General features: G+C 55.6%; 1 protein-coding gene, 1 long non-coding RNA gene and 1 other non-coding gene across 4 annotated transcripts; 1 reads left to right on the top strand and 2 right to left on the bottom strand.

Annotated features, from left to right (window-relative positions):
* The first annotated feature begins 1556 nt into the window (after positions 1 to 1556).
* ST6GALNAC2 (ST6 N-acetylgalactosaminide alpha-2,6-sialyltransferase 2) lies at positions 1557 to 17955 on the top strand. 2 transcript variants are annotated; one of them, XM_045489714.1, is made up of 9 exons: positions 1557 to 1968; positions 5640 to 5700; positions 10141 to 10315; positions 10957 to 11125; positions 11496 to 11634; positions 12944 to 13047; positions 14666 to 14863; positions 15949 to 16048; positions 17185 to 17955. In XM_045489714.1, the coding sequence occupies exons 1-9, from the start codon at positions 1844 to 1846 to the stop codon at positions 17350 to 17352; spliced, it is 1239 nt and encodes a 412-aa protein (XP_045345670.1). In that variant the 5' UTR covers positions 1557 to 1843; the 3' UTR covers positions 17353 to 17955. The 2 variants fall into 2 exon arrangements, with proteins under 2 accessions (XP_045345670.1, XP_045345671.1); XM_045489715.1 differs by having other exon boundaries at positions 1562 to 1968; positions 14780 to 14863.
* A 1210-nt stretch (positions 17956 to 19165) lies between these two features.
* Positions 19166 to 25383, bottom strand: LOC123604056. Its single transcript, XR_006715190.1, has 5 exons — positions 25260 to 25383; positions 24722 to 24804; positions 21286 to 21371; positions 21121 to 21159; positions 19166 to 19583 (listed from the first exon to the last, which is right to left on the bottom strand). It is a non-coding gene; the product is annotated as an uncharacterized LOC123604056 (long non-coding RNA).
* Positions 21482 to 21565, bottom strand: LOC123604726. The gene has a single exon (XR_006715459.1). It is a non-coding gene; the product is annotated as a small nucleolar RNA R38 (small nucleolar RNA).
* Positions 25384 to 26384: the final 1001 nt, after the last annotated feature.

The raw sequence follows: 26384 nt of genomic DNA, 5'->3' as shown, positions 1-26384 counted from the left end.
CTTTTAAAAGACAGGTGTAGGAGATAGGCTGTGCTTGTTGACACGGACGGTGCGGGGCCAGCTCCCACACAGGAAGAGAGCACTCCTCCCCCACCCCTTAAGGCTGGAGTCCAGGCAGGTGGAGCCTGGGCTGCGGTGAGGACCAAGTTTGTGGGCTTGAAGATGGAAGGCTGGAAAAACAGTTGGCTTTGAATGACACTTTAGATGAGATAGACCTAACAGATATCGGTATCAATACCTATATACCTATATCTATCTATATCTATCCATCTGTATATATCATTCCATCCAAAAACCCTGGAATACACACTCTTTTCAAGGGCACACAGCACACATTGGGCCACAACACACTCCATAAATTCGAAACGACCAAAAATTAAAAAAAAAAAAAAACATTAAAAAAAGAAGAAATTAATAGTGATTCCCTTTCTCGCCGTAAAGTAGGAGAGGCATTTACTGAAAGCAAGGGTGAGTGCGTGCTTGGTGGGCTCAGAGAGAGGGCCCGAGGTCTCCTTAACCACCGCGGGGAAGAGAAGTAACATCCACAGGGATTCTGATGGCCGAAAAACCACAAAGACCGAAATGAAAGCCCTGAAACCCTCGATTCCATGTAGCGCCCGGTCAAGGCGGTAGCGAGGTGCAGCTCGCTCGCAGGCAGTCTTGGAACACAGGCAAGAACCTCCCCTTTGCGAGTGCCGTCCGGTGACCCTGACCCTGGCGTGGCCCACAGAGGAGGTGAGAGAACAGAGCCCGAATGACCCATTCCTGCCCACAGGCGCAGGCCCCGGGAAGCTTCTCGGGAAGCCTTGTAGTGCACACCTGTTGCTACACCAGATTTGCTCCCACGTGGGAAGAAAAGGGGAGGGCGGATCGTCCCTGGGAGAGAGAGGGTCCCTCTCATCCCTGAAGCTCTTCACAGCGGGGGGCCAGAGGACCTCACAGTCGGGGGGGTGGGGGAGGGCGGGCTAAGGCCCTGGACGCTGCCTGCTGGAGAGTATACCCCCCCACCTACGGGCCAGGGCTGCCCCGCCCTTGTAGGTGACGCCCTCCCTGGTGACACCAGAGGCCTTGTCACACCTTTCAGGTGGTCCCTCTGCCGCCCGAGAGCTCCAGGCTGGCTTTTTCTTTGGAAAAAGAACGCTATGCGATTGACGACCCTGGCTGCCCCGGACGGTCACCAAAGGAGGGGAAGAAAGGTCTCAACTACCCCCGCCCCCACCCCCAACAGACGCCCTACCCACCTCGCCCCCTTCACCTCCATCCAACACAGGGTCTGCTCCTCCGTCCTGGCAAACCGCCTCCCCCCCCACACACACCATTGTGTCCGCACTTCTGGAAGGACCCGAGGTGCCAGGGCCTGACCGACAGCTCAGGAGGGTCCTTCCGAGGTGAGCCTCCCGGCCGCCGTCTCCCCGCCGTCTGGTATCCGGAAACCGCGGGGGGCGGGGAGGGGCAGAGAGCGCGCAGTGCGCGGCCCACCCGGCAGGTGGCGGCGTCTCCCCGCGGCCCGCCCCCCTCGCGGGCCCCCCCGGACCGCGCGCGCCTGCCCTTGACCGCGGCGGGAGACTTCCCGGCTCAAACCCCGGCTCGCCCGGGTGCCCGCTTCGGGACAGAGGGCAGCGCCGGAGGGGCGCGGGCAAGCTCCGAGCGCCGGGGCGGTGGGGGGGCAACACGCCCGCCCCCGAGGGTGCGGCGCGCCGGGGCAGGAGGCGCCGCGGGGGCAGGAAGGGGGGCAGGGCTGGTGGGGCTGGGCGGCCGCCTCCCGGAGTCCCGCCCGGCCCTCCCGGGCCTCTCCCCACCGCCCGGGACGGCGGCGGACGGGGCGCCCGCGGGTGAGGGCTGCATGGGGCCCCCGCGCGGCCCGCTCTGCTGGCTGCTGCTCCTGCTCACGGCTGCCTGCTCGGGGATCCTCCTCGCTCTGTACTCCTCGGCGGTGGGGCCCTACCCGGGGCCCCGGTCTGGAGCCAGGTAGGGGCTACGGCGCGGTCCGACCGGAAAGGCGCAGGGGGCGCGCGGGGCGCCCAGCCCGGGCCCCATCAGTTCGCGCGCCGCGTTGGCCTCCCCGGGGTCGGGGGCCCTTTGTCCCCGGAGCCTCCACCCGGGCGCCCAACCTCCGCTGCCCGGTCCCCAGAGCCCTTGTCGGGGTCCGAGAAGGACCTCGCACCTTGAGCACCGGCCACTGGCTCCCGAAAGCCTTGTGGGTTAGTTCCCTCCGGATTCCCTGATTAGAAACACTTTCTATTGTCCAGATTTGGAGTCAGATAAAAACAGCCTCGTTTTTGTCGGGAACTCTCCCTCGCTAACGGCCCATTTCTCCGACTCTGCTTTGGGGGAAGGGACCCAAGTCGCGGTTCCAACTTCGCCGGGATCCTCAGCTCGCCTGTGGCGGGTCGCCTTTCCCGCTCGCTCCGTCCCTGCCCTCCCCGCGCCGGGCTGCCTTCTGTCCCCCGCGCGCCGTTTGCTATGTTAACTACTTTTGATAAGCGCCGTCTGGGCGCGATCCCGCGAAGCGGCGGACTCCCCCGGGAACACGGGCAGATTGTGGGCTGCATCCAAGTTCCTCTCCTTGAGCCTTCTCCTGGCTCCACTCCCTCGCGCTCGCCCAGCGCACCTTCCTTGCACTTGCGCCCCGCGAGGATAACCCTTCGAGCCTGCGTTGGGTAGGTGATAGTGCCAGTTACTGAAGAAGCCTCAAAAGGACTTGATTTTAGGTCTGGGAGGCGGATCGAGCTGTGCCCCGTGTCCGGATTAGGCAGGCCCCCCCCCCCCCCCCCCCCAGTCTTGCCGACCGGCTTCTGCGCACAGGCTTTCCCTTCCAGAGCGCGCTTTTACCACCTGCGCTTTGCTCACCAAACCTCGCTCCGGGCATAATGGGAAGAAAGCAGTCAGTATCTGGTCTCGGGAAAACAAGGTCAAAAGGCATCTGAAGTTGCGAAACAATAGAAAACACGTGCAACCCATTAGGAGCCCAGTCCCTTTAGAACAAAGGGCGACCTAGCAGATGGTGGTACCTGAAGTTACTTAATCTCCTGGTAGCCCGAAATTGCATAAGGCCAGGCACTGAATAAGAGAATCCTTTGTGAATTTTACGTAAAAGATGTTTTGAAACACATTTAAACACCCTTTGAAAGCATCTAATAAACTTTAAATATGAGGTTGTCCAACATCCATTATGTCTCAACAAAGTTTTTAAAGGTCTTTAGGCCCCAGGCCGGGAGGCAGGGCCTCGCTACAGGAGATGGAAATGTAGTGCCAGGAGAGGCTGGGTGGGAAGCCGGATGGTACCGGGAGGGCAGGGGCAGGCTGCGTGAGCTCCCCAGCTGGGGTGGGAAAGCAGGTGGCCTGGCCAGAGAGCCCCTGTAGGGAAGGGTGCTGGGACCCCGTCTTACTGAATCTGAGGCCAGGCTCTCATTGCAGCCCAGGAATTTACCCATGGCGGAGGAATCTGGGTCAGCAGTTTCCGGGCATCAGGATATCTAGACTTATTGAAAAAACAAAACAAAACTTTGTTATGGGGGGCGGGGCCGATGGTGAGAACAGAGACTTCCAGTTACCTGCCAGTTACCATCTGTTGTCAACATCATTTGGGCGTTTTGTTTTTTTAAGTTTATGTATTTATTTTTGAGAGAGAGGGAAAGGGAGAGCCAAAGAGCATGGGGGCGGGGGAGGGGCAGAGAGAGAGAGAGAGAGAGAGAGAGAGAGAGAGGGAGACAGAATCCCAAGCAGGCTCCGAGCTGTCAGCACACAGCCCGATGCAGAGCTCCAGCGCACGAACCATGAGATCATGACCTGAGCCGAAGTCAGCCGCTTAACCGACTGGGCCACCCAGGCGCTCCTGTTCTATTTTATTAATTACTGCTGTGAATCTCTTACTGTGCCCAACTTATAAATTAAACTTTATCATACATACATGGATGTGGAGGAAAAACCACAGTGTGTATAGACCTGTATGCACATAGTCTGTATGGAGTTCGGTACTTGCCATGGTCTCAAGCATCTGCTGGGGGTCTTGGAAATACATCCCCCGGGATAGGGAAGGACCACTGTACAAGGTCCTTATTTCTCATCAGGTCAGGAAAACATCCGGGAGGGGCATATGTGGGCTGACCCCCTCCCTCACTCCTTCCAGGCTCTCCAGACAGGTATCTAGAAGCCCGTGGATTCCTAAGAAGGAGGAGCTGGGAGAAATCACTGAGCACTGGGGGGGGGGGGGGGGGGGGGGGGTGCTCTAGAGATGAGCAGGCCTCCCTGAGTTTGGGGTGTTCAGAGCAGCAAAACAGAATAGGGGACTCCCCCGGGGGGGTTCTCACTGCCCCTGAGGGCTGGGTACTGTGTCCCCGGTCCTTCTTCAAAGAGGGTCCTGTCCTGCTGAGGACAGGAACTACAGGTTGGGCTTTGGGGGCAGGTGGCCCTCAGAGGGGGAGAGAGAAGCATGGGGGAAGGGATCATGCCTGCTCTTTCTGGCCTGGCCCTCCTGGGTCTGTGGAAACCTGAAGTGAGGCAGGTCACAAGCTCCCAGGCGGCTCAGCTGGGGAGGCACCTTAGAAGCAAGTAACAAAAGGCCTTTTGTTTCCTTGCAAACTGCCGGCCAAAATCCTCCCCACCTGCTCCTCCGTGGGTTGGGGAGGAGGCAGGAGTCTGGGGGAAGCCCGACACCCATTTGCATAGGCAGAGGCCCCTATTCCTTCTGTCTGCTCTCTTCCCTGATGCTGGGGTCGCCTGGGAGGTGGGAGTAGGGGTGGGGCAGTAGCTTCAGCTCCTGCCCTCCCTCCCTGAGGGACACTGTCACAGAGGTTGCCACTCCTTCTTCCTTTAGCTAACACTCACAGGACGCTTTTTGTATGAGATACTACAGATTCTCTGTCTGAATCCTGCCAACAATTGGATACGGGATAGGATTGTTAGTCACATCACTATGATTATATCTGCCGTACAGATGCAGAGAGTTCGGAGAAATTAGGTAACTTCCTTAGATCGTGGGATACAAACCTAGGGCATGAGGCTTCAACGTTTATTTATTTTTGGGACAGAGAGAGACAGAGCATGAACGGGGGAGGGGCAGAGAGAGAGAGGGAGACACAGGATCGGAAACAGGCTCCAGGCTCTGAGCCATCAGCCCAGAGCCCGACGCGGGGCTCGAACTCCCGGACCGCGAGATCGTGACCTGGCTGAAGTCGGACGCTCAACCGACTGCGCCACCCAGGCGCCCCATGAGGCTTCAGACCCCATGCCTGCCATTGGGAGCCGTAGGGCAGGAGCCCGGCGGCAGGACAACCCACCCCAAGGTGAAGGGGGACCATGTAACCCCTGCGTCCGGGGCCTTGGCAGGGAGGTCCATCTGACGGCGGGGGGGGGGGGGGGGGGGGGGCGGCAAGCTTTCCTATTTTCGTGCTTTACCCACCATCTCACTGTTCGGTAAACCGTATTTCTGCCGCTTTCCGTGGGATTTCTTCATTTCTGGGGTTTATAGAGCTGAGCCAAACGTGATCATGTGACAATAATTTTGTTTCCAGAGAGAGAGAGAGGTGGGCGAAAATCAGAGCCTAGGAGGATCAAAGGAGCGGCACCTTTGACCCTGACAGACCTTGTCAGCCTCTGGAGCTGAGTCCGACCCTGCTTTACTTCTGCTTCTCCCCCAGGAACGCCACATGGTCTGGAGCATTCTTTGGACGTGAGGTGTCAAACGCCGGGACGAGAAAGGTAAAACTTAGGTCAGCTATTCTGGCAGTTTTGAGCATCCTCGAGTTAGCAGGGAGGAGGTGAAAAAGAAAAGCAAACGAGAACATTCTTGGAAGGCTGCTGGGTGAGAGCACTCTGGAACAGCCAAACCATGAACCTTCGAGCTGAGCGAGCAGCCAGACCTGACCACGAGGGTTCCCTGTACCACAGCAGCAGAGAAGGGGTGCAGCCAGGTGAAAAGTTTTGGGGAAATCATGTGATTTATCTTTATTTTATTATTTAAAAAAAATTTATTTTTATTTTTATTTATTTTTTAATGTTTATTTATTTTTGAGAGAGACAGAGACAGAATGGGAGTGGGTTAGGGGCAGAGAGAGAGGGAGACACAGAATCGGAAGCAGGCTCCAGGCTCCGAGCTGTCAGCCCAGAGCCCGAAGCGGGGCTCGAACTCACGAGCTGTGAGATCATGACCTGAGCCGAAGTCGGACGCTCAACCGACTGAGCCACCCAGGCACCCCAATTTTATTTTTAATTTTTTAAAATTTACATTCAAATTAGTTGGCATATCGTGCAACAATGATTTCCGGAGTAGATTCCTTAGTGCCCCTTACCCATTTAGCCCATCCCCCCTCCCACAACCCCTCCAGCAACCTTCAGTTGGTTCTCCATATTTATGAGTCTCTTCCGTTTGGTCCCCCTCCCTGTTTTTATATTCTTTTTGTTTCCCTTACCTTATGTTCACCTGTTTTGTCTCTTAATTTTTTTTAATTTTTTAATGTTTTTATTATTGAGAGAGCATGAACAGGGGAGAAGCAGAGAGAGAGAGGGAGACCCAGAATCCGAAGCAGGCTCCAGGCTCTGAGCTGTCAGCACAGAGCCCAATGCAGAGCTCGAACCCACGAACCGCGAGATCATGACCTGAGCCGAAGTCGGGTGCTTAATCGACTAAGCCACCCAGGCACCCCTGTTTTGTCTCTTAAAGTCCTCATATGAGTGAAGTCATATGATATTTGTTTTTCTCTAATTTCACTTAGCATAATACCCTCCAGTTCCATCCGCGTAGTTGCAGATGGCAAGATTTCATTCTTTTTGATGGCCAAGTAATACTCTGTTGTGTGTATGTATATATATATATCTCACATCTTTATCCATTCATCCATTGATGGACATTTGGGCTCTTTCCATACCTTGGCTATTGTTGATGGTGCTGCTATAAACATGGGGGTGCATGTGTCCCTTCGAAACAGCACACCTGTATCCCATGGATAAATGCCTAGTAGTGCGATTGCTGGGTCGTAGGGTAGTTCTCTTTTTAGTTTTTTGAGGAACCTCCATACTGTTTTCCAGAGTGGCCGCACCAGCTTGCATTCCCAACGTGATTTATCTTTATTTAAAAGGCCTGTGAATTTGACATCCTACTCAGAATGTCTTTTTTTCCTTAAAGATTTTATTTTTAAGTAATCTCTGCACCCCATGTGGGGCTCGAACTCACAACCCCAAGATCCAGAGTCGCAGGCTCTACCAACTGAGCCAGACAGGTGCCCCTCAAAATGTCTTTTTACTATAAAAGTCACATTTAAACTGCTTGACCTGGAGTAAACAAGCAAACCCTGGGAAGATGCTCGAAGCTTGCCCAGGGCAGGGTTCGAGAAGCTTCTAGGCCCGGCTCCATAAGGAATGGTCAGCGTTAACTGTGGGCTGAAGCACTTCACCCACATTCCCTCACTTAAGCTGCACGGCAACTCTGTCATGTAGCTCTTACGGGCGAACGAACGAGGCCCCGAGAGGTCAGGTACCTTGCTCAGGGTCCCTCTGGGAGATTACGCGGTACTGGAATTTGAGCCTCTGCTTTGACCCCAGAGCGTGTCCTCTGAGCCGCTGAGGAATACAGCCTTGCCCCGCTCTGTGTGCTGTGGCCCAGCAGGACCATGACTGTTGTTCTGGATCGATTCGGGTTTAAGAGGTGTTTTCAATGTCCTAGAGCCCGAACTCGGACTTGTTAGCCGAGGCCTCAGGGAAAGAAATTTCACATGTCAAACATAGTGAACAGCTGAGCTGTTCAGGCACAAAGCAAGTAGCCCTGGGCAGGTGGTGGAGGAGGGGGGTCCCCATCCCCGTCTTAAGGACAGAGGCAGGGGTAGACACTTGGCCTGCGGGCTGAAGACAAACCCCAAGCATCTTCTGGGTGCTTATGGTTCATCTTTAAGTTTCCCAACGTTCTTTCCACCTTGAGCTGCTTGATGCTCATTGTCATATCCCCGCCTGTTTTAAAAAAGGATTCGGGGTGACTTGGATACACATAACAAGACAAACCTATAAACAGAATAAAATGAAGAAATGGCCGCAGGAAAAATAAAGGTAGGAGAATAAGACAACGTCATGTAGATAAGTGCAGGAAAAATGTGCCACAAGGTGTAAGGGACGGGCCACGTATCTAGCTCTGAGCTTCCTGGCGGCCACAGTGAAGAAGGAAATTTGCCATTGTGTCCATCCATGAGATAATAGCAAGCCCACTTCCCAAGTGAAGCACAGCCCTTCCTGATATAAAGACCTGAAGAGTTTTCTCCTGGCATCTCTCTTTTTTTTTTTTTTTTAATTTTTTTTTTTCAACGTTTATTTATTTTGGGGACAGAGAGAGACAGAGCATGAACGGGGGAGGGGCAGAGAGAGAGGGAGACACAGAATCGGAAACAGGCTCCAGGCTCTGAGCCATCAGCCCAGAGCCCGACGCGGGGCTCGAACTCACGGACCGCGAGATCGTGACCTGGCTGAAGTCGGACGCTTAACCGACTGCGCCACCCAGGCGCCCCTCTCCTGGCATCTCTTAAAGAAGGCCCTGGAACACAGCCCAAAGAGAAGCTGAATAGTAGTGAAATTAGTGCAGCCAGTCCGGCTACAATGCTTGGTTTGAAAACGTGAATTTGTTCCAGGAAGGTTGGTTACCTTAGGAAACAGTTTGAGCATTAACACACATTTTGTGTTTGCTTCGGGGTGATTTGTCCTTGGGAGTGCTGAGGTTAAATGCAGAAAACCACACCCCACCAAAGGGAGCCACGGAGGAATCCGCAAAATACACACACATGCGCCCTCCAGATATGCACCTCGTTGAGTGTGTCATAACTCTCTTCCCACTACTTCACGGTAACAGGCTGCCACCCTTCTGATGCCCGCTTAACATGAGCAAACGTCGAGTCTTTTCCAAGGTCACACGTTTAATAGAAGTAGATTTTAACCGCTGGACGCGTGAAACTGCTTCGTCCGTTAGGCCCCACCCCCTGTGTTTTATGCATCACAAAGCATCACAAAGCTTTTGAGTGCTGCACCACGAATCCCATTTTCCCAAAAGCCCCGGGGTTTCGATGGCACCGTTTTGCACAGCGTGGTAGGTTTTTTGCCGTCCATAGGGCACCTTATAGCAGAAGCGACCGACCGTACGGCTCTTCCCTGCACTCAGCGTCAAACCAGCAGCCTAACAGAGAGCCCCCTTCGGTGGGAAGGGTAGCCCCACCCAGGCCCAGGCTGTGCAGGATTCTGACACGGGGGGTTGCAGGCAGATGGGGTTGGAACCTGTTGAGTACTTTACCCTCCCTCGAGGTCCCTGTGTGCCGAGGCACTGCCTAACTATCCTAGGGCTTCTGAAAGAAATGGGCACAAACCGGAGGTCGGGGCGGGGGGGAGGGGCTAAAACAAGAGAAATTGATTCTCACAGCTCTGAACCCCGAAAGTCCGAAATCAAGGGGTCGGCAGAGCCACCTTCCTGAAAGTTCTAGGGAAGAATCCTTCCTTGCCTCTTCCGGTTTCTGTGGCCTGTGGTCACATCACTCCAGTCTCTGTGTCTGTTTTCACACGGCTGTGTAAGGACACCAGTCATTGGATTAGGGCCCACCCTAAACCAATATGACGTCACCCTGATTAACCACATCTGCAAAGACCCTCTTCCCAAATAAGGTCACGTTCTAAGATTCTAGGCAGACAGAATTGGGGGTGGGGGGGGGGGGCACTGTTCAGGTACCACCTGGAAGGAAATGATGGTAACCATCCCAGCAGCCCGTTGCACACGAATCTTACAGTGAGGACTGCCAGAGCTAGGATTTGGATCCAGGCTGCAGGATTCCAAAGCGCAGGCTGGCACTCTTCCGCTCAAGGGCAGACGGGTCTTAACCCATTTTGTGGGGAAACGCCCCAGAGTTTCTCTTAAGTGTGAAGTGAAGGAGTAGGAGGCCCTGGAGACGTGGCATCCAGGAGAGAAGGGGCCGGGCAGGGTAGATCCAGAAAGCTCTCTGACCCTCGCCACACCGCTGTGCCACACAGGTCAGCTCAGCTGGCGGGTCTGGGGGTGAACCAGGGCTGGAGGGGAAGGACGGCTCTTCCCTCCCAACCTTCCTGCGGGCTCTGCAGGCTCCTGGGAAGGCGCCCGCCCCCAGCTAATGGAGCTCAGCACTCTTCCCTCCCGCCCCACAGAGCCCGCACTGCCGACACCCGCTCTCTCTGGCCATCCAGAAGCACCCCCACTTCCGGGCCCTGTTCAATCTCTCCACTCCAGTGCTGCTCTCGGGGGGCCTCTTCGCTCAGGAGCTCTGGGACAGCCTGAGCCAGTACAAAGCCCCCTATGGCTGGCAGGGGCTCTCCTTCCAAGGTAACCGGCAGCCGCTGCTTCTCCCCCAGGCCTCGGGCCCCAGGGAACCCCTTCCTCTGGGGCAGACCCTGCCCTCATAGCAACCCCCCCACCCCACCCCGTGCCCCTTTCTTCCCAGGAAGGTCTCAGGGCTCACCCCCCCCCACCCCGTTGTATGACTCCCCCCACATCTGCCACCCCCTACAAGTACCACGGGGTCAGGGAGAGGGGCTTGGCTGCACCTGCCAGCCAGCTCTCCCCTTCTGGCGCTGGCACCAAGGTCCAAGGTGGCCGAGAACAGGGGCTCTGGGACCTCAGCCTGCCGACGGTTCCTGCTGTGGGAAACTGCCCAGAGGCCCCCCTCCCCGTTCAATCTGCACCCCACCCCTGTGTGCCTCAGATTATCTTATTGTGCCATACAGTCTTGAGACAACTAGCTCTTCAAGGTCTTGAGATGACTTAAGGGTACAGCCAAATCCTCTCCCCACCCCGCGCCCAGTTCAGCCCATGGTCCCACTGACACTTTGCCCTCCCTGCACCGCCCCTCCACCCTTTGTGCCCTGGTGTCAGACCTCTGGCAGATGGGGTGCCAGGAGCATTCTTGGGGAGGCTCCAACGTGACATCCCTCCTCTGAGCGCCCCACCTTGTCTGGCACCCACAGCCATCAACTCCACCCTGAGCCTCCTGAATGACTCCGAGAGCTCCAAGCTGTTTGCTGCCTCTGGGAAGCCGCTTCCAAACTGCGTTCGCTGTGCGGTGGTGGGGAATGGAGGCATTCTGAATGGTTCCCGCCAGGGTCTGAACATCGATGCCCACGACTACGTCTTCAGGTGTGCGGGCCGGGAGCCAGGGGGGCGGTGGGAGAGGAGCTGGAAAGAGGGCCAGCCCCGGGGCAGCCCCGGCCTCGGGTGGCAGCGAGACAAGCAGGGTCGGACAAAGGCAGATACGCAGACAGACTCTGAAGATGGAGTGTGGGTGCCGCATGCCAGGGGGGAGGGAGCTGCCACGGCCGGATGTGCCCATTTCACAGGCATCCCTTGAGGTCCGGAGGGGTGGGTACGGGGCTGGCGACCCCCACTGGTGGCGCCCTGGGCAGAGGGCATGGTCTGCACAGAGACCTGGGGACAGACGCAGCAGATCCAAGTACAAACACGGCATCATGTGACCATGAGGAGGCTGACGGGCCTCTGTTTGGACCAGACTCAATGGCGCTGTGATCAAAGGCTTTGAGAAGGATGTGGGCACCAAGACCTCCTTCTATGGTTTCACTGTGAACACAATGAAGAACTCCCTCATCTCCTACAGGAACCTCGGCTTCACGTCTGTGCCACAAGGCCAGGTGAGGCTTCTGACGGGCGTGCGAGGCCACGGACAGTCAGCGCCCCTGTTCCCAGAGCCCCTCCGTGGGGCAAACCGTGGCCCCAGCCCAGTAGATGGAGAGGTTGCACCAGGATCCTGGGTGCACGTGTCGGGGCCAGTGAGGAGGGGGATCTGGACAGGGACACCCATAGTTTCAGGCAGCACAGGACTCCTCTGGAGTAGAGCATGAATGGCTAGTGTTTACTGAAAGCTTGTGGGGTGCCCGGCACCGTACGTGGGCCCGTCAGTCCCATTTTCCTGGTGAGGAGACTGAGGCCGGGTGCCCTTCATTCAGCAAGGCGGCAGCAGGGCCAGGCTTCAAAGAGCTGCCCTCCAGAATGTCCTTCTGTGAGGGAGGCTGGGCTCAAAGGGATCCAGCAGTGAGCAGCATGCCCAGCAGGGGGCGGCGGGGAGCCAGAACTTGAGACCGCCCACTGCCTCCAGCTCCTCAGCCAAGCCCATTTTCGGGAACACTGCCCCTCCCTCAAGAGCCGTCAGGGTGACACCTAAAGAGGGGAGATCCCAGGATAAGGTTGAGTTTCTAGAAGCTTCCTCCTCGGAGCAGGAAATTCAGGAGTCTCCTAGCCACAGCAGGACCTCTCTTCACTCGTGATAAAATGAAATGCAGCAGCTTTGTGATGTGGCCACACCACCTGTAGGAATGATCCGTCCCTGTGTTGACAAATTACCCCAGACTTAGTAGCTTTAAACAGCAAACATTTATTGTCTTATAGTTTCAGTGGGTCAGGAATTCGGGAACAGCCTAGTAGACTGGTTTTGGCTCAGGATCTCAGGTGTTTGCCGGGATCCGTCAGTCGGGGCACCCTGGGTGGCTCAGTTGGTTAAGCGTCTGACTTCGGCGCAGGTCATGATCTCACGGTTCGTGGGTTCGAGCCCCGCGTTGGGTTCTGAGCTGACAGCGCAGAGCCCGCTTGGGATTCTCTCTCCCTCTCTGAAGATAAATAAACTTTAAAAAAAAAATTGAGGCCGGAATCGAGACGGCCCCTCTCTAGGCTCCTAGAGTGTTCTCAGGTCATGGCAGCTAACTTCACCCAGAGTGGTCCCAGGGACCTTTTCTGGCCTAGTCTCCAAGATCACCCCCCAGCATCCCTTCTGCTGCTTTCTATTCATTAGTCACGAGGTTGAGAGGGGGGATTACAGGCAGAGAAGAGAAATTCTCCCATCAGGACGGGTAGAGGGCTGTCCAATCTGAGCAGGATGGGGTCTTGTTCGGGCAGGGGTGGGGAGTGGCGAGGGGGGCTGGCTCAGTGTCTCTGTTGCCCCAACAGGACCTGCGCTATATCTTCATCCCCTCTGACATCCGTGACTATGTGATGCTGAGATCGGCCATTCTGGGTGTGCCTGTCCCTGAGGGCCCTGACAAAGGGGACAGGTGAGCCGCCAAATGAGTGCAGGGTGTGGTAGTGCTGGGATCATCCCCCTGCTTGCTCCCTGGGCCCACTGTCAGGTAGGGAGAGAGGGTGAGGGCAGCAAGGAAGTCCCCAAGAATCCAAGAGGGTGTTGGGCAATTAGGCTCTTTTGTCCTCCCCATGGAAAAGCCCAGGTGACCCTGCTGGTCCCCAGGAACCCGCCTGAAGGGCCACCCTGGCTGCTCAGCTTCGGGCTGCTGTCCCCGTCACCCACGCAGCCCCCCCAGCCCGCGGCACTGACTGGGCCCGTCCTCTCCTGACTCTGCTGTCCTGCTGAGCACACTGAGGGCGGGGGGATGGTGTCCATGCCACTTGCCCTGGTGGGCAGCCTCCTAGCGCTGTGCCCGTGAAACGGGAGAGCAGGTGACATGGGTCCACTGTCCTGCAGAGAACAAAGGACGCTCTGTCTTTTCTCCCCGACCTTCCTGGGCAGCAGGCCTGTGTCCAGCTCTTTTGAACCATGTCCCGGCCTCAGCTGAACCTTCTCCCTGTGGCGCTGGGACAATTCCTTGTCCCAGAGTCCAATCCTTACAAACCCATGCCATCTCTGCCGCCGCCAAGTCCAGCCCTCCTACCCCCAACACGTCACCCACCCCCAAAAGAGCAGCTTCTGAGGTCCTTAGGGGTTAAGCCCCCAAAGGCCCCGGCCGCTTACACTGGCCCACCACCGCCCTGCCCCCGCCCGGGTGCCACCCAACAATCGCTCGTGATGCGGCACCTGGTCACGAGTGGGCTTTGTGACATGGGCGGGACCGGGCTCTTGGGGGGGCCGGCTCAGGGACATCGGTCGGGTGGTCACGAGCCTCCCCAACACCAATGAACTCCCCCTCCCACACCCCCAGTCCGTCCCCTACCCAGTCCCCCTCCCAGTCCCGGTCCAACCATGTCACCCCCACCAACCAGCAGGCCTACTCCAGCTCCGGCGGCGGCTCAGCCCCGTCTCCGTCCCCCACCCGGGGGTCGTCCTCCCGCCCCCCCTCTCACCCTCCCACTCCAACTGCCTCCCAGCCCTCTTCCCGGGCTTCCTCCCTGACCCCCAGCCCTCACGTCCAACATGTGCCCCGAGGGGCTTCCCAGACCCCCGCTCCGCCCACCTCCAAGTCTCCTTCCCAGTCTGGCCTGAAGTCCGTCTCTCGAAACTCTTCCCAAACCCCTCCCGTGCCTGTGGCCAGGTCCCCCTCCCACAGCCCGGCCACCTCGGCCTCCTACATCGGGCCGGTGCGGGGCATCCCCTCCTACATCGCCCCCTACGTGCCCCGCTTCCTGAAGGAGCCCCCCTTCTTCCAGCCCCCCACCGTGCCCCTGCCCCAGAACCAGTGCTTCCCCTGCTCCCACCCCTGCCCGCCCCGCAGCTGCGAGCGCCCTCAGGTGCCCGAGTCCCTCTACTTCCCCCTGCTCCCCCCTCCTCCCCACCACCCCCGGGTCAGCTGCTCCTACCCGACCCCGCCGGCCCTGTTCACGCCCCCCTCCTCGCTCTCCTACTCCCCGCCCACCGAGGTCCTGGTGAGCGGGAAGCCACACGTGGTGCCCACCGTGCTGCCGGCCACCTTCTACACGCCCTTCTCCCGCTACTACACCCAGCCCCGCCCGTACCACGGGCACCGCCGCAGGCCCAGCGCCTCCCCCCTCAGCCTGCTCCCCCACTTGCCCTACGACGGCTCGGGCCGCTCCGTCCACTTCTTTCACCGGTCCTAGGCCTCAGACCTATTTCGGACCCGAAGCCTCTGCCGGGAAATTCAAGCTGCTACATCCACACTTCATCGGCTACCTGAGGGAGAGGTAGGTGTGTGTGTGTGGAGGGCGGGGGTGCGGGCGCACGAAGAACGGCTCCCCTTCCAGCCCCCCTGCAGGCCAGCCCCCCGATTGCTGCAGGCCCTGTATGGCCCGCTCACTGTAATCTCCCCGGAGAGCGAACCTCGACGAGGCCCAGCCCGAGGCGACCGTGGGGATCAGCCTGGGGGACAGCAGTGGCCTGATCTCCTTCCCTCCCTCAGTCCCTCTCCCCCTGCCTGTGGTTTCTCATGGGGGCGGGGGGGCAGTCACTTGCCCCCCTCTCTGGAGACATTCTGGTTGTCACTAGGTACGGGCCACTAGCCAGTAGAGACCAGGGACGCCGTTGAGCATCATACGATGCACAGGGCGTCCCTGCAACAAATGACTTGGCCGTGGTCGAGAGGCCTGCTGTAGCCCCCAGGCTGGCGCCACAGAGAGCGGGTGAAGGACGGTGGGTGGGTCTGGGGAGGCCAGCTGGAGGCGGTGGCGAGAGAGCCCCGTTCCACAGAGGAAGAAACCAGCTCAGAGAGGCTACGTGGTTGGTCTGGCAGAGTTCAGATGTAAATCCAAGGCTGAGGTCAGGCCTCACTTCCCGACTCTGCGAGTGTGCGCCCCCCTCCTCCCCCCCATCTCATCATGCACCATCTCACCGGTGACTCCAGTCCCCGGACGTGGGTGCCCTGTCCCTCATGTCCCACATAAGGGATTCCGGCTTGGCGGAACGTGGGGAAGCCTGGGGGTAGGGCTCAGGCTGACTAAACAGGCCACTTGTGCCCGACCCGCTGTGGTTCCCTAGCCCCCCGGGGAAGGCAGGGTGCTGCAGAGAGGAGAGGGGACTTAGGCTGGGTTCAGGCTTCCAGAGCGGGAAGGATGGTCCCTGTGGTGCTTCCGCACGGGCCTGTTCCAGACTTCTGCATCTGGTTCATTTGGGGTTTTCCTAAACGGGGAACGGATTGCACTAGAAGGGCCAGGACGTCCTCCCCGGCTTTCCAGCCCGTGTGACTCGGTAGCCGGGAAGCCAAAGGGCACAACCACCAAGTGAGCGAGACCTAATCCTCTCTCTGTCTCGTTTTGATGCTTTTGGCCTCCAGGTTTCTGAAATCAAAGTTGATGAACACAAATTTTGGAGACCTATATATGCCGAGTACTGGGGCCCTCATGCTGCTGACAGCTTTGCACACCTGTGACCAGGTAACAGGAGCAGAGGACAAGCGTGGGTGGGACCTAAGCCTGGGACCCCGCCTGTATCTTGTGGGGAAGGGATTCCCCAGGTGCAGGAGCAAGCTGGTCTCTGGAAGGGGCGGGAGGGAGTGGGACGGCCGAGGGTCCTTTCCAGGACAGCTGGGGGGTGGGGGGCGGCCAGCCTTGCCTTCCTCCGGCAGCCACCTGTCCCAGCACTTCTGGGCTTCACCCTCTCTTCCCCGGCTGCCGTTCCCTATGACACCCAAGACACGCGTTATCAGATTGTTCTTGCGGAACCAAAATCTTCTCCACGGAAGTGGCAGGGACACATCCTTTCATGAGTACATTCTAGAACTGAGCTGACAGCAGAGTCGGCCTTCCACACGCAACCTTTGAAATCACTGCAGATGTCCCCAGTGCAGTGTTGCCCACAGGAGCCACGTGGAGGCAGCCGGGAAACAGTCTGCAGTCACCCACACTTAACGCCAGCACGGGAACCGGAGTCCCCTCTCTTCCGTGCCCCACACCTCTTCCCTGTTGTATAGCAGCTGTCTCTCGACTACGGTGCCATCAGACTGGGACAGGAGTAGTGATGGGCTTTTGCCTCTGTCTTGGGCTTCACCACGGAGATGATGGCTTTGCCCAGACATCATGGACCAGGGTTTAAAACCCAGCCTGGCCACTCAATGGCTTGTGACTGAAGACCTGTTCGCTTCCCTGTTTAAGTTTATTATTTTGAGAGGGAGGGGAGGAGCAGAGAGAGAGAGTCCCAACCACCAGGCTTGGTGCTGTCGGTGCGGAGCCTGACACAGGGCCCGATCTGACAGCGAGATCACGACCTGAGCAGAAATCAAGAGTCGGGACGCCTAACCGACTGAGCCACCCAGGCGCTCCCCGCTCATTTGTAAAATGAGGATAGTACCTGAGATTATTGTGGGGCTGAGGAGACACGTCCAAGAGCACAAGTGCCTGACGCTGGCGTGAGCTCGAACTACTGTTTACCTGTGTCTTCAGCGTGGTATCTAAGAAGGGGGGTCGGGGGGGGGGGTGCTGTGCTTTTCTGTGCTTTTCCGGAATCTTATCACTTCACAGGTTTGTCTGCACCTAGCTCAGTGAACGCTAACTCAGGGGCCATCCTTGTCTAGGTTAGTGCCTATGGATTCATCACAAGCAACTACTGGAAATTTTCTGACCACTATTTTGAGCGAATAAAGAAGCCACTGATCTTCTACGTCAACCACGACCTGTCCCTGGAAGCCACCTTGTGGAAGGACCTGCACGAGGCCGGCATCCTCCGACTGTACCAGCGCTGACCCTCAAGTACCCCAGCCCTGTTCCCGCAGCTCTGGCCGACTCCCTCGTGGCCAGAGCTGCCTTATCTTTTCAGTCTGAGAAGGGCTCCAGCTCCCCTCCCCCCACCCCTTCGTCTCGAGAGGGCACGGAGAAGTGGATTTGTGACGGTCACTGAAGCGTGTTCACTGCGGGACACTCCATCTTGTTCTTGGTTCCTCCAAGAAGACTCCCTCCCTCCTGGGTCTGAGCCCCACATTCCGACCCTGGTGAAGGGAAGACCGCTCTGCTGGGCATTTTACAACGAAAGGTAACACAAGAGGGGACTGTGACCCTCCCCAGCAAAGGGCAAGCATACTCAGGAGCGAAGGATCTTCAAAGCCAGCCAGCAGCTGGCACTGGGCGACTTGAAGATGCTGGCGGACCAGCAGCAGCCAGGCGCGCACATGCTCCCTCCAGCAGCACCCTCCCACCAGCGTGTCCAGCCGACTCCAAAGCAGTTGGACTCCAAGACACCTACACCACCTGAGGACGCAACCAACTTCCTTCTGCCCTGCGATGGAATCAGAACGCAAGAGGCAGAATGTATTCTGAAACTGGTTAATTGCATAAATGATCGATGACCACTTTTGTCTTTTTTGTCTGTCGGGGGGACCGGGGCAGGACACCGTGGAGGGCTTAGCATGCAGATCAGAGAATCCAAGAACCGTGGGCATGTCCTGGTATTGACAGGGGCCCACCACACAGAAGGCTTGCCTGCCCAAGGGAAGTCCCACTGGAGAGTGATCACTGCCTTGCCACTAGTAAATCAGGTAACGAGCCCTCAGCTTCACATCTTGGCTTTACCAATTACATGGGCTTCTACAGAAGGTAAGGTCTCAACTCAGCTGGTGATCACCATATAGCCCTTAAGCCTTGGGTTTACTGGCCTGATGCCTAATAACCTGGCAGTCTCTCTCATCTGCTGTATCGGGCAACGCTGGGGGCGGTGGGGGGCAGTCTCCCCAGGGCCGGCTGGCAAGAGCCTTCCCGACATGGCACTGATCGCCACTGGCCGACCCACCAACAGCCAGGAGCGGGCCTCTGGCTCTGTGGTTTTGGAAGGTAGATCCTATCAGCACATTTAACGAGAGGGATGAACCAACACTGGAATCAAAATTCTACTTTAGAAATTCAGACAGGGGAAAAAGAACAGAGACTGGGCTTTCATGAGTGAGGCAGCTACTTGAAACCATAGCTGATGCTAGAGAACAGTTTAGATTGGAAGGGAGGGGTGAACAGTTCAGAACAGCAGGAGGCCAAGGCCTCTCACCACTTTAGCTTGGCAACAAACTGTCCCTTCGTCTCCAGGATAGCACGGTACTGAGTATGTTTCTCTGGATAGAATACGTGGTCCAGAAAGAATACCATCAAATGTGGGACCCATGGTACAGAGTCAGTCCATCCTGGGGTCTGACACAATGACCTTTACTAGTAAAGAAACACGACTACCTTGATAAGCCAGCACAGCCCAAGCTAGGACTCCTGACCCTGACCCCCTTGCGTCTGTAACACTTTGTCCCTAGCCCCTTCACATCTGCAGCTATCAGAACACTCTGTCAATCTGTCAGATGCGAGAAGTGCTAAAGTTGTGGGTGGCCACCCATTAAGAGGGGCAGAAAATCGACTTGGGGGGAAACTTAGCAAACAAAACATCCAACCGCATCCTGTGTTAACTGTTAACCCTACTTAATGGTATTCTCTGAAACTCTGACTTCTACAAGAACACTGTTAGCTGAGCACGGAGTAAAATCCCATAACGTGGGTCTCAGTGTGGAATCCACAATGGCACAAAGCCCATTTTCAAACACTTTTATTTGTACTTCAAAATTTAAGCCCAAGACAGAACTTCACAGGAAACCCACCCTGATGAAACGTTCTCCCGAGGCTGAACACCTGTGTCCCCTCAGTTTCCTCGAACAGAATGTGTACACGGTAACCGCCTTCCGTCCACCGCCACCACATTCTCGCCAATGCAATGAGCGAATTATACCCACGTCGGCTAAAAGGTTGCATCCTGGATATTCTTAGCTATGCCCTGATTTGACCAACTGCCAACTATTTTCCGGGATAAAGTCACTCATAGCCTTTGGCTGCTTTTTGGAGACGAAGTCCAAACAATTCTGAAGCCGCTCTCCTTTGGCGGGGGGCAGGGGGGAATTGCTTCACAGGCATTAGTAACTGGCACAGAACTTGGCGTCACTGGGGAGAGAACCTGCAAGACCAAAGGAGAATCATTCGATAGAACGGCCAACCGGGTGACTCAAAACTGAAGGCTACGTTTAAAGACCCTAATTTAGAGAAGAAAAGGCAATGGTAGCAGCAGTCGTTCTAGCCAAGCATTAGGCCCACACTGTTGAAGGCACCATCGGTGCAGGCCGGTGCGGTTCCCAGGGGACTCGACACTGCAGCGTGCCCTGGGGAGCTGATGCTCAAAGGGAACAGTGTCTGGCAATGGCCAGTCTGGAGACATTCACATCTGACCCTCTTCTGGAGGTAAAACTTTGCAAGTCAGACCTAAATGTCTATGCAAGTCCCGTGGAGCAGTCACATCCACTCAGCGGCAACCATAACGCTAGAAGCGGGTTTCCCCACTCGCTAACACATCCTTTTACTGGGTTTTACTGGGTTTTACTTCCAGGCTGTAAGCTGCTGGGGCCAGTTTTCAGGCTTATTAAATCCCACCCCAAATCTAGCTGCCTTGGTGACTGAACAAATATGTGACCTTAAAGAGCCCACACATACCTCCCAATGTGAACAGAAAAAGGCCACGTGCCCACTTCAAGCCTGGCATTTCAAGGGGAACAGCGCCAGACACAGTCCCGGCCCAGCACCACTCTGCTACTTGCTTGCTCACGTGCCAGCCAACCCGGCCCTCTGCCACCCGAGGCGGCTCTCGCCAGTCACGTCGCGCAGACGTGATCACACGATCGGAGTGAACCCTGCGGAGAGCTCCCGGCTGCTGGAAACAAAGCACCCGGAAACCTGACAGCCCTGCCAGTGTCAGGACGGCCCTTCTCTCCTGAATGTCAGGATGCGGTGCCGAGGGGGTCCCGGTCCTCGTACATTCACACCGCCACAGCTGGCAGACGTTCTACATTCCCATCTGCTTCAAAGACTGCTTTCATTTCCTTAAAATGTGTGACAAGCACTCTTTCATACCCCGGTCAAGAACATGACCCCAAACCGGGCTACTTGCCCACTTCTCGCACCACCTCCAGCCTGTACCGTCAGAACCATTAATCAAGGGGCCTAGAGCGTGACAAGGCAGCCGCACTGTCGGTTTTCAAGTTGCAGAGGGACAATGCGTGGGGTCTTGGCCGGGTAGACACAGTTCCCTCTGGAGTCCATTCAGTTTGATCCCTGATACAGCCTGAACTTTTCTTTTAAGTTTTTTACTTATTTTTAAGAAAGACAGAGTGCAAACGGGGAGGGGCAGAGAGACGGAGAATCTCGAGCGCACACCACACCGTCAGGGCAGAGCTCGACACAGGGCTTGAGCTCATGAACCAGGAGATCATGACCTGAACCCAAGTCAAGAGTCGGAGGCTTAACCGACCGAGCCATCCAGGCACCCCAAGCCTGAACTTTTAAGAGCACAGAGACAAACCCCAAAGCCTCAGAATAGATGGGTTTCCCCTCAGCCGAGGTTTTCAGACAGGGATAACTAACCATCATAGGCTTGCGGGGCTTCTTAGAAAAACAAAGACAGAAACACTACAAAGCAACAGGGGAAGAATCATTTCACTTACTTGAGGAGAAGCAGTTCCCTACTCACACACTGCGGACATCTGGCAAAGAAAACAGACCTGTGTTACAATCTCCCTGCCGCTCAGCACAATCCTAAGCCCAGGGCAGGAGCGGCAAAACCAAACATGCCAGCCGCGTCTGTTCAGAAGGTCTCTCCTTACACACACCAGAAAGCCTCTTCAGACACGTCGCCGCTGGCAGCTACTTCTGGAGGGTCCTTTTTCAGCCTCAGAAACCGAGGCTGGGACTGTACCTGGCGAGGAGAAATTGCAAGAGAAAAACCTGCTGAAGATACACACGGGTACTCTCAAGCAGCTCACTTTCAAATCAGACCTGAATTTTCCAGAGAGCCAACCTGGGAAACTGAGTCTCAGACATCCACATTCCACACAGAAAGGCCTTTCTTTGCCTTCAGACAGGGATAACTTTACATCATCACGGACTCAGCTCCCACCAGCCAGCCAGTTACAGCGCAGGCAGATTCCATTCTTCCCCTACCAAATTCTGCTCTACGTCCCTCGTTAAGTATTCTCAAACTTGTGTATTAACTTTCCTTCAAAGGTAAAAACTGTTGACACCTAGTGCCTAGATGTACCCAGCATCCCAGATCTGACTCAATGACACTTCCTGCCCGTTAGTTTTAACTTTTTCTTTTTTTTTTCAACGTTTATTTATTTTTGGGACAGAGAGAGACAGAGCATGAACGGGGGAGGGGCAGAGAGAGAGGGAGACACAGAATCGGAAACAGGCTCCAGGCTCTGAGCCATCAGCCCAGAGCCCGACGCGGGGCTCGAACTCACGGACCGCGAGATCGTGACCTGGCTGAAGTCGGACGCTTAACCGACTGCGCCACCCAGGCGCCCCAACTTTTTCTAATGTTTATTTTTGAAAGAGAGAGAGAGAGAGAGAGCACAAACAGGGGAGGGGCACGGGGAGAGGGAGACACAGAATCCGAAGCAGGCTCCAAGGGCCTCAAACCCTCGAGCCGGGAGATCATGACCTGTGCCTAAGTGGATACTCAACCAACCGAGCCCCCCAGGTGCCCCCCTGCCCTTTGAAAGACAGGTTCTACCTGAGCAAAAGTGCCTGAGAACGGAGTATGGGGTTTATCTGTCGGTAAAATGCTCCAGACAGTGCGGTTACTTCTTCCAGGAAGCCCGTTCAAGGCCAACTGTACAAAGGGGACCTGCTGCCAAGAGGCAACATGACACAAGGTCATTTCTCCTTCGCTCACCTATGCGTATGAAAGGATCCACAGCGCAAGATCAGTTTTTTAAGCAGAGGATTATAGATCTGCCCCAAGAGCTACTTAAAAATAGCCAGGGCTATAATCTTGCTGCAATAAAAATCCCTGAGCTAAAAGTAGATCAGATTGTCTCATTTCTCCCATACAACTATTCTTGAAACAGCCACACAATTCTTGGGCTCACTCCAGGGCCACGCACACCCGTGGCTGGAGGTGTACGTTTAAACACTTTGCAGGTAGTTCCGAGGTATAGCCAGGTCTGGAAAGCAGTAACACTGTCTGACAAAGAGATAAAGCTCTGCTGGGGTTATCTCACAACAGCCTGAGACTAGAGCCTGCATCTTTCAAATTCATCTAATACAAGGTTTCATCAACCTCAGCTCTGAGGTTCTGGGGAGATAGTCTTTGTCGTGGGGGGCGGTCTTGGGCATTGCAGGATACTAAGCAGCATCCATTAGATCCCATTAGCATCCTCCACCCCCCAGCAGAGAACCACTGGTCTAACCGCACCCCCCCCCCCCACCAACTGGTCTAATCGGACCTCAATAATTCTTCAATGAGACTAAAAAATGGTTTTAGCACCCCCACACAATTTGCCCTATTTTTATGGTTCTTTAAAAACAAAACAACAATTGGGGCGCCTGGGTGGCGCAGTCGGTTGAGCGTCCGACTTCAGCCAGGTCACGATCTCGCGGTCCGGGAGTTCGAGCCCCGCGTCAGGCTCTGGGCTGATGGCTCGGAGCCTGGAGCCTGTTTCCGATTCTGTGTCTCCCTCTCTCTCTGCCCCTCCCCCGTTCATGCTCTGTCTCTCTCTGTCCCAAAAATAAATAAACGTTGAAAAAAAAAAAAAAATTAAAAAAAAAAAAAAAAAAAAAAACAACAATAAATAACAGCTATGTAACTCTAAGCTCAGTTTCTTTACTCAGTAGCAAAGGAGAAAATAACTACTGCACATAAGACTTGTTAGAAATCGTTTGGTGGGAGACTGTTTGGGAAGGAGCCTAGCAGGGTTCCACACCACTTCCCTTACTCAGGGGGTAACAATCCTGGGAGGCTCGCATCCCTGAAATCTAACAGATGGGACACTAAAGGGACCCTAACTTATGCAATTCTGGCAAAGAGCTAAAAAGACTTATTTCCATTAATAGAAATTTCATCACAAAAACCCTTACACTCAATGGTTTTCACCGGGGCGCCTGGGTGGCTCAGTCGGTTAAGCATCTGACTTTGGCTGAGATCATGAGCTCACCGTTTGTGAGTTCCAGCCCCTAGCCACGTGTTGGGCTCTGCGCCGACAGCTCTGAGCCCGCTTCAGATTCTGTCTCCCTCTCTCTCTGTCCCTCCCCTGCTTATGCTCTCAAAATTAAATGAACATTAAAAAAAAAAAAAAAAAAAAAACAAAAACCGGGGCGCCTGGGTGGCGCAGTCAGTTAAGCATCCGACTTCAGTCAGGTCACGATCTCACGGTCCGTGAGTTCGAGCCCCGTGTCGGGCTCTGGGCTGATGGCTCAGAGCCTGGAGCCTGTTTCCGATTCTGTGTTTCCCTCTCTCTCTGCCCCTCCCCCGTTCATGCTCTGTCTCTCTCTGTCCCAAAAATAAATAAACGTTGAAAACAAAACAAAAAAAAAAAAACAAAAAAAACCCAAACCAAACCAAACCAAACCTGGGGTGCCTGGGTGGCTCAGTCAGTTAAGCACCAGACTTCGGCTCAGCTCATGGTCTCATGCACGGTTCATGGGTTCGAGCCCTATGGCAGGCTCTGTGCTGACCGCTGGAGGCCTGGAGCCTGCCTCAGATTCTGTGTCTCCCTCTCCCCCTTCCCCTGCTCACGCTCCCTCTCAAAATTAAACACACATTAAAAAATAAATAAACCCCAGAACTTTAAATCATCTATAAGAGAAACACAGACAACCTACTTCATCCTAACAGAAGCAACGTTAAGACGTTCTCAAGACTGGTTATTTAAAAAGCTGAGCCTCAAGGCATCAGAACTCTTCAGAACAGATGTCCTTTCATACAAGGATAACTTTAAATCACGCACAAACATTTCTAAATCCCACCCCCACCGCAACCAACACCCATTTCCTGAGTCTCTCTTGCACCCCAGTATGCAGCAACCATTTTGGTTCCAAACAGTGACACCTAGTGGCCCCAAATTACACTGGCACAGACCCTACTCATTTCCGGATTCTGGGTCCACTTTTCTCACCCTAACTGGATTTATGCGTCAACGTGTTCATAAAATTAAACTTAAAATCAGAATACGGGGTGAGGCGGCCGAACGTGACAGGCCTGCACATCATCTCGACTTTCTCACTTCTGGTGACCACCCAGGTCCTGCCGGCACCCATTCTTACCCGTTTCAGGGCTCCATCCGTCACTTTTAAACTTCAACCTGCGGGTCTGCAGCTCGCGGTCTCCGCAGACGCCGAAGAAAAGCCTGTGGGGAAGGGAAAAGTGAGCATGGACGGTTCGCTGTAAACTTACGACTTTCCAAAATCTGCCATCCCACTTCTAACTGTAGGATGGAATAAAAACTACGGAATGGGGCCGTTCACAAGACCCTCCAGGAGGAAGTACTCGGGTGCCCTCTCCGGGGCGGCCCTGGGAGACCTGCAGGGTCGGCACGCGGTGGCTGTGAGGCTCACCGGGCTGCGCAGGCTGGAAGAACCTCCCTGAAAAATAAAGGTTCCAAAAAAGGGCTTGAGCTTTCTCCCACCAGCCATTAACACTCGAACCATTCAGAAAGCGTTCTTTTACCCAGCATCTCAACTAACCCCAACCACGGTAGACGCGACGCCGGTTTATCGTGGCCTCTGAAGAAAGGGGCAGGGGGGCCAAGTGAACCAGCGTCGGGTCAAGGAAGACCCCATTTCCCGACCACCGCAGCCTTACCAGCACCAAACACCCGAGACTGCTCGTCGCGTTCGGGCCAGACAGAGGCCGCCATGACTCCCAGCCACGCGGCCTGCTTCGAAGAGAAGGCGGAACCGCGCCTGCGCGCAAGTCTTCGCGGCAGTCTCGGCAGAGCTCTCGCGATGCTGGGAAAAGGCTCATGGGAAATGTAGTCCAAACAACCGTCGCTGGGGGCGGCTGCAACCTCAGCGAGAGCCTGGAGCTGCGGTGGCCGCCACCAGGGACAGTAGAGAGCCTGGGGTGGGAGGCCTGATCTTTGAAGAAAACGAAGATGGACGGTTGTTTCAGTTACAGCCATTTATCTCGTGTCCACGGATTGTCCCTGGCCAAGACTGGGTTGGCTTACAAAGTGGGGGGCGGGGCTGGGGGGCTCACGAGGGAAATGGATAAGGAAACCGAGGCCCGGCCGGATTTCGTTCTTAATTGCCCTGCGGAGTTCACCTAGGGCGGGGAGGGGTCATCCGGGTGATGGGTTGCGTTAGAGAAGGGGGTGCTGATTCCCGGGGCGCTGTAGGGGCGTCGAGCGCCGCAGCAGGTGAAGCTGGGGCGGGGGGCGGGGAGGCTCCGGCGGCAGGGGGCGCCAGCGAGCAGCTATCCGACTGACCCTCAGCGGCTCTCGCCGTGTGGCTTTAATTCCGACGGGGGGGGGGGCAAATAAATTATGAAAACTGGGAATGGTGTAGCACCCACCGCCCCTTGTGACCGCTGTTTTTCAGGCAACACTCTGGCTCCGTGTTTGAAGTAGCAATCGGGAGAAACAACTCGAGTCAGGGCCACAATTTACACCTGTTTGGAAATTAAGTTTGCAAGCCCGGGAAACCTTCTGCATTAGCCTCTCCCCATTCTCTTCGACCCTTTTAGCAAGGTTCTCAGGGGCATTTCGTCTGGGTTATATTTTTCTGTATATGGCCGAATGTCGCAGGCGTTTATCTTCATGTTACCACATTTGTTTATGTTTGCCTCCCTTAATTTTGATTATAAGTTCTTCAAGGCAGGAGACGTCGCTTTTAATTTTTTTTTTTTTTCTTTTTTAATTTCCTCACAGGGCCTCGTTGGTATTCCGCTGCCTCTGCCGGCAGTAAGCGCTCAACAAATAATAGTTGA

The sequence above is a fragment of the Leopardus geoffroyi genome, chromosome E1, assembly GCF_018350155.1.
Source record: "Leopardus geoffroyi isolate Oge1 chromosome E1, O.geoffroyi_Oge1_pat1.0, whole genome shotgun sequence".
Lineage (NCBI taxonomy): Eukaryota > Metazoa > Chordata > Mammalia > Carnivora > Felidae > Leopardus > Leopardus geoffroyi.
This window is presented reverse-complemented; position numbering and strand designations above follow the sequence as displayed.

Coding starts and splice junctions, on each gene's coding strand:
- ST6GALNAC2 (XM_045489714.1), top strand. CDS start 1,844: ATGGGGCCCCCGCGCGGCCCGCTCTGCTGGCTGCTGCTCCTGCTCACG. Junction 5,701..10,140: donor CAAACGCCGGGACGAGAAAG/GTAAAACTTAGG, acceptor CCCGCCCCACAG/AGCCCGCACTGCCGACACCC. Junction 11,126..11,495: donor GCCCACGACTACGTCTTCAG/GTGTGCGGGCCG, acceptor TGTTTGGACCAG/ACTCAATGGCGCTGTGATCA.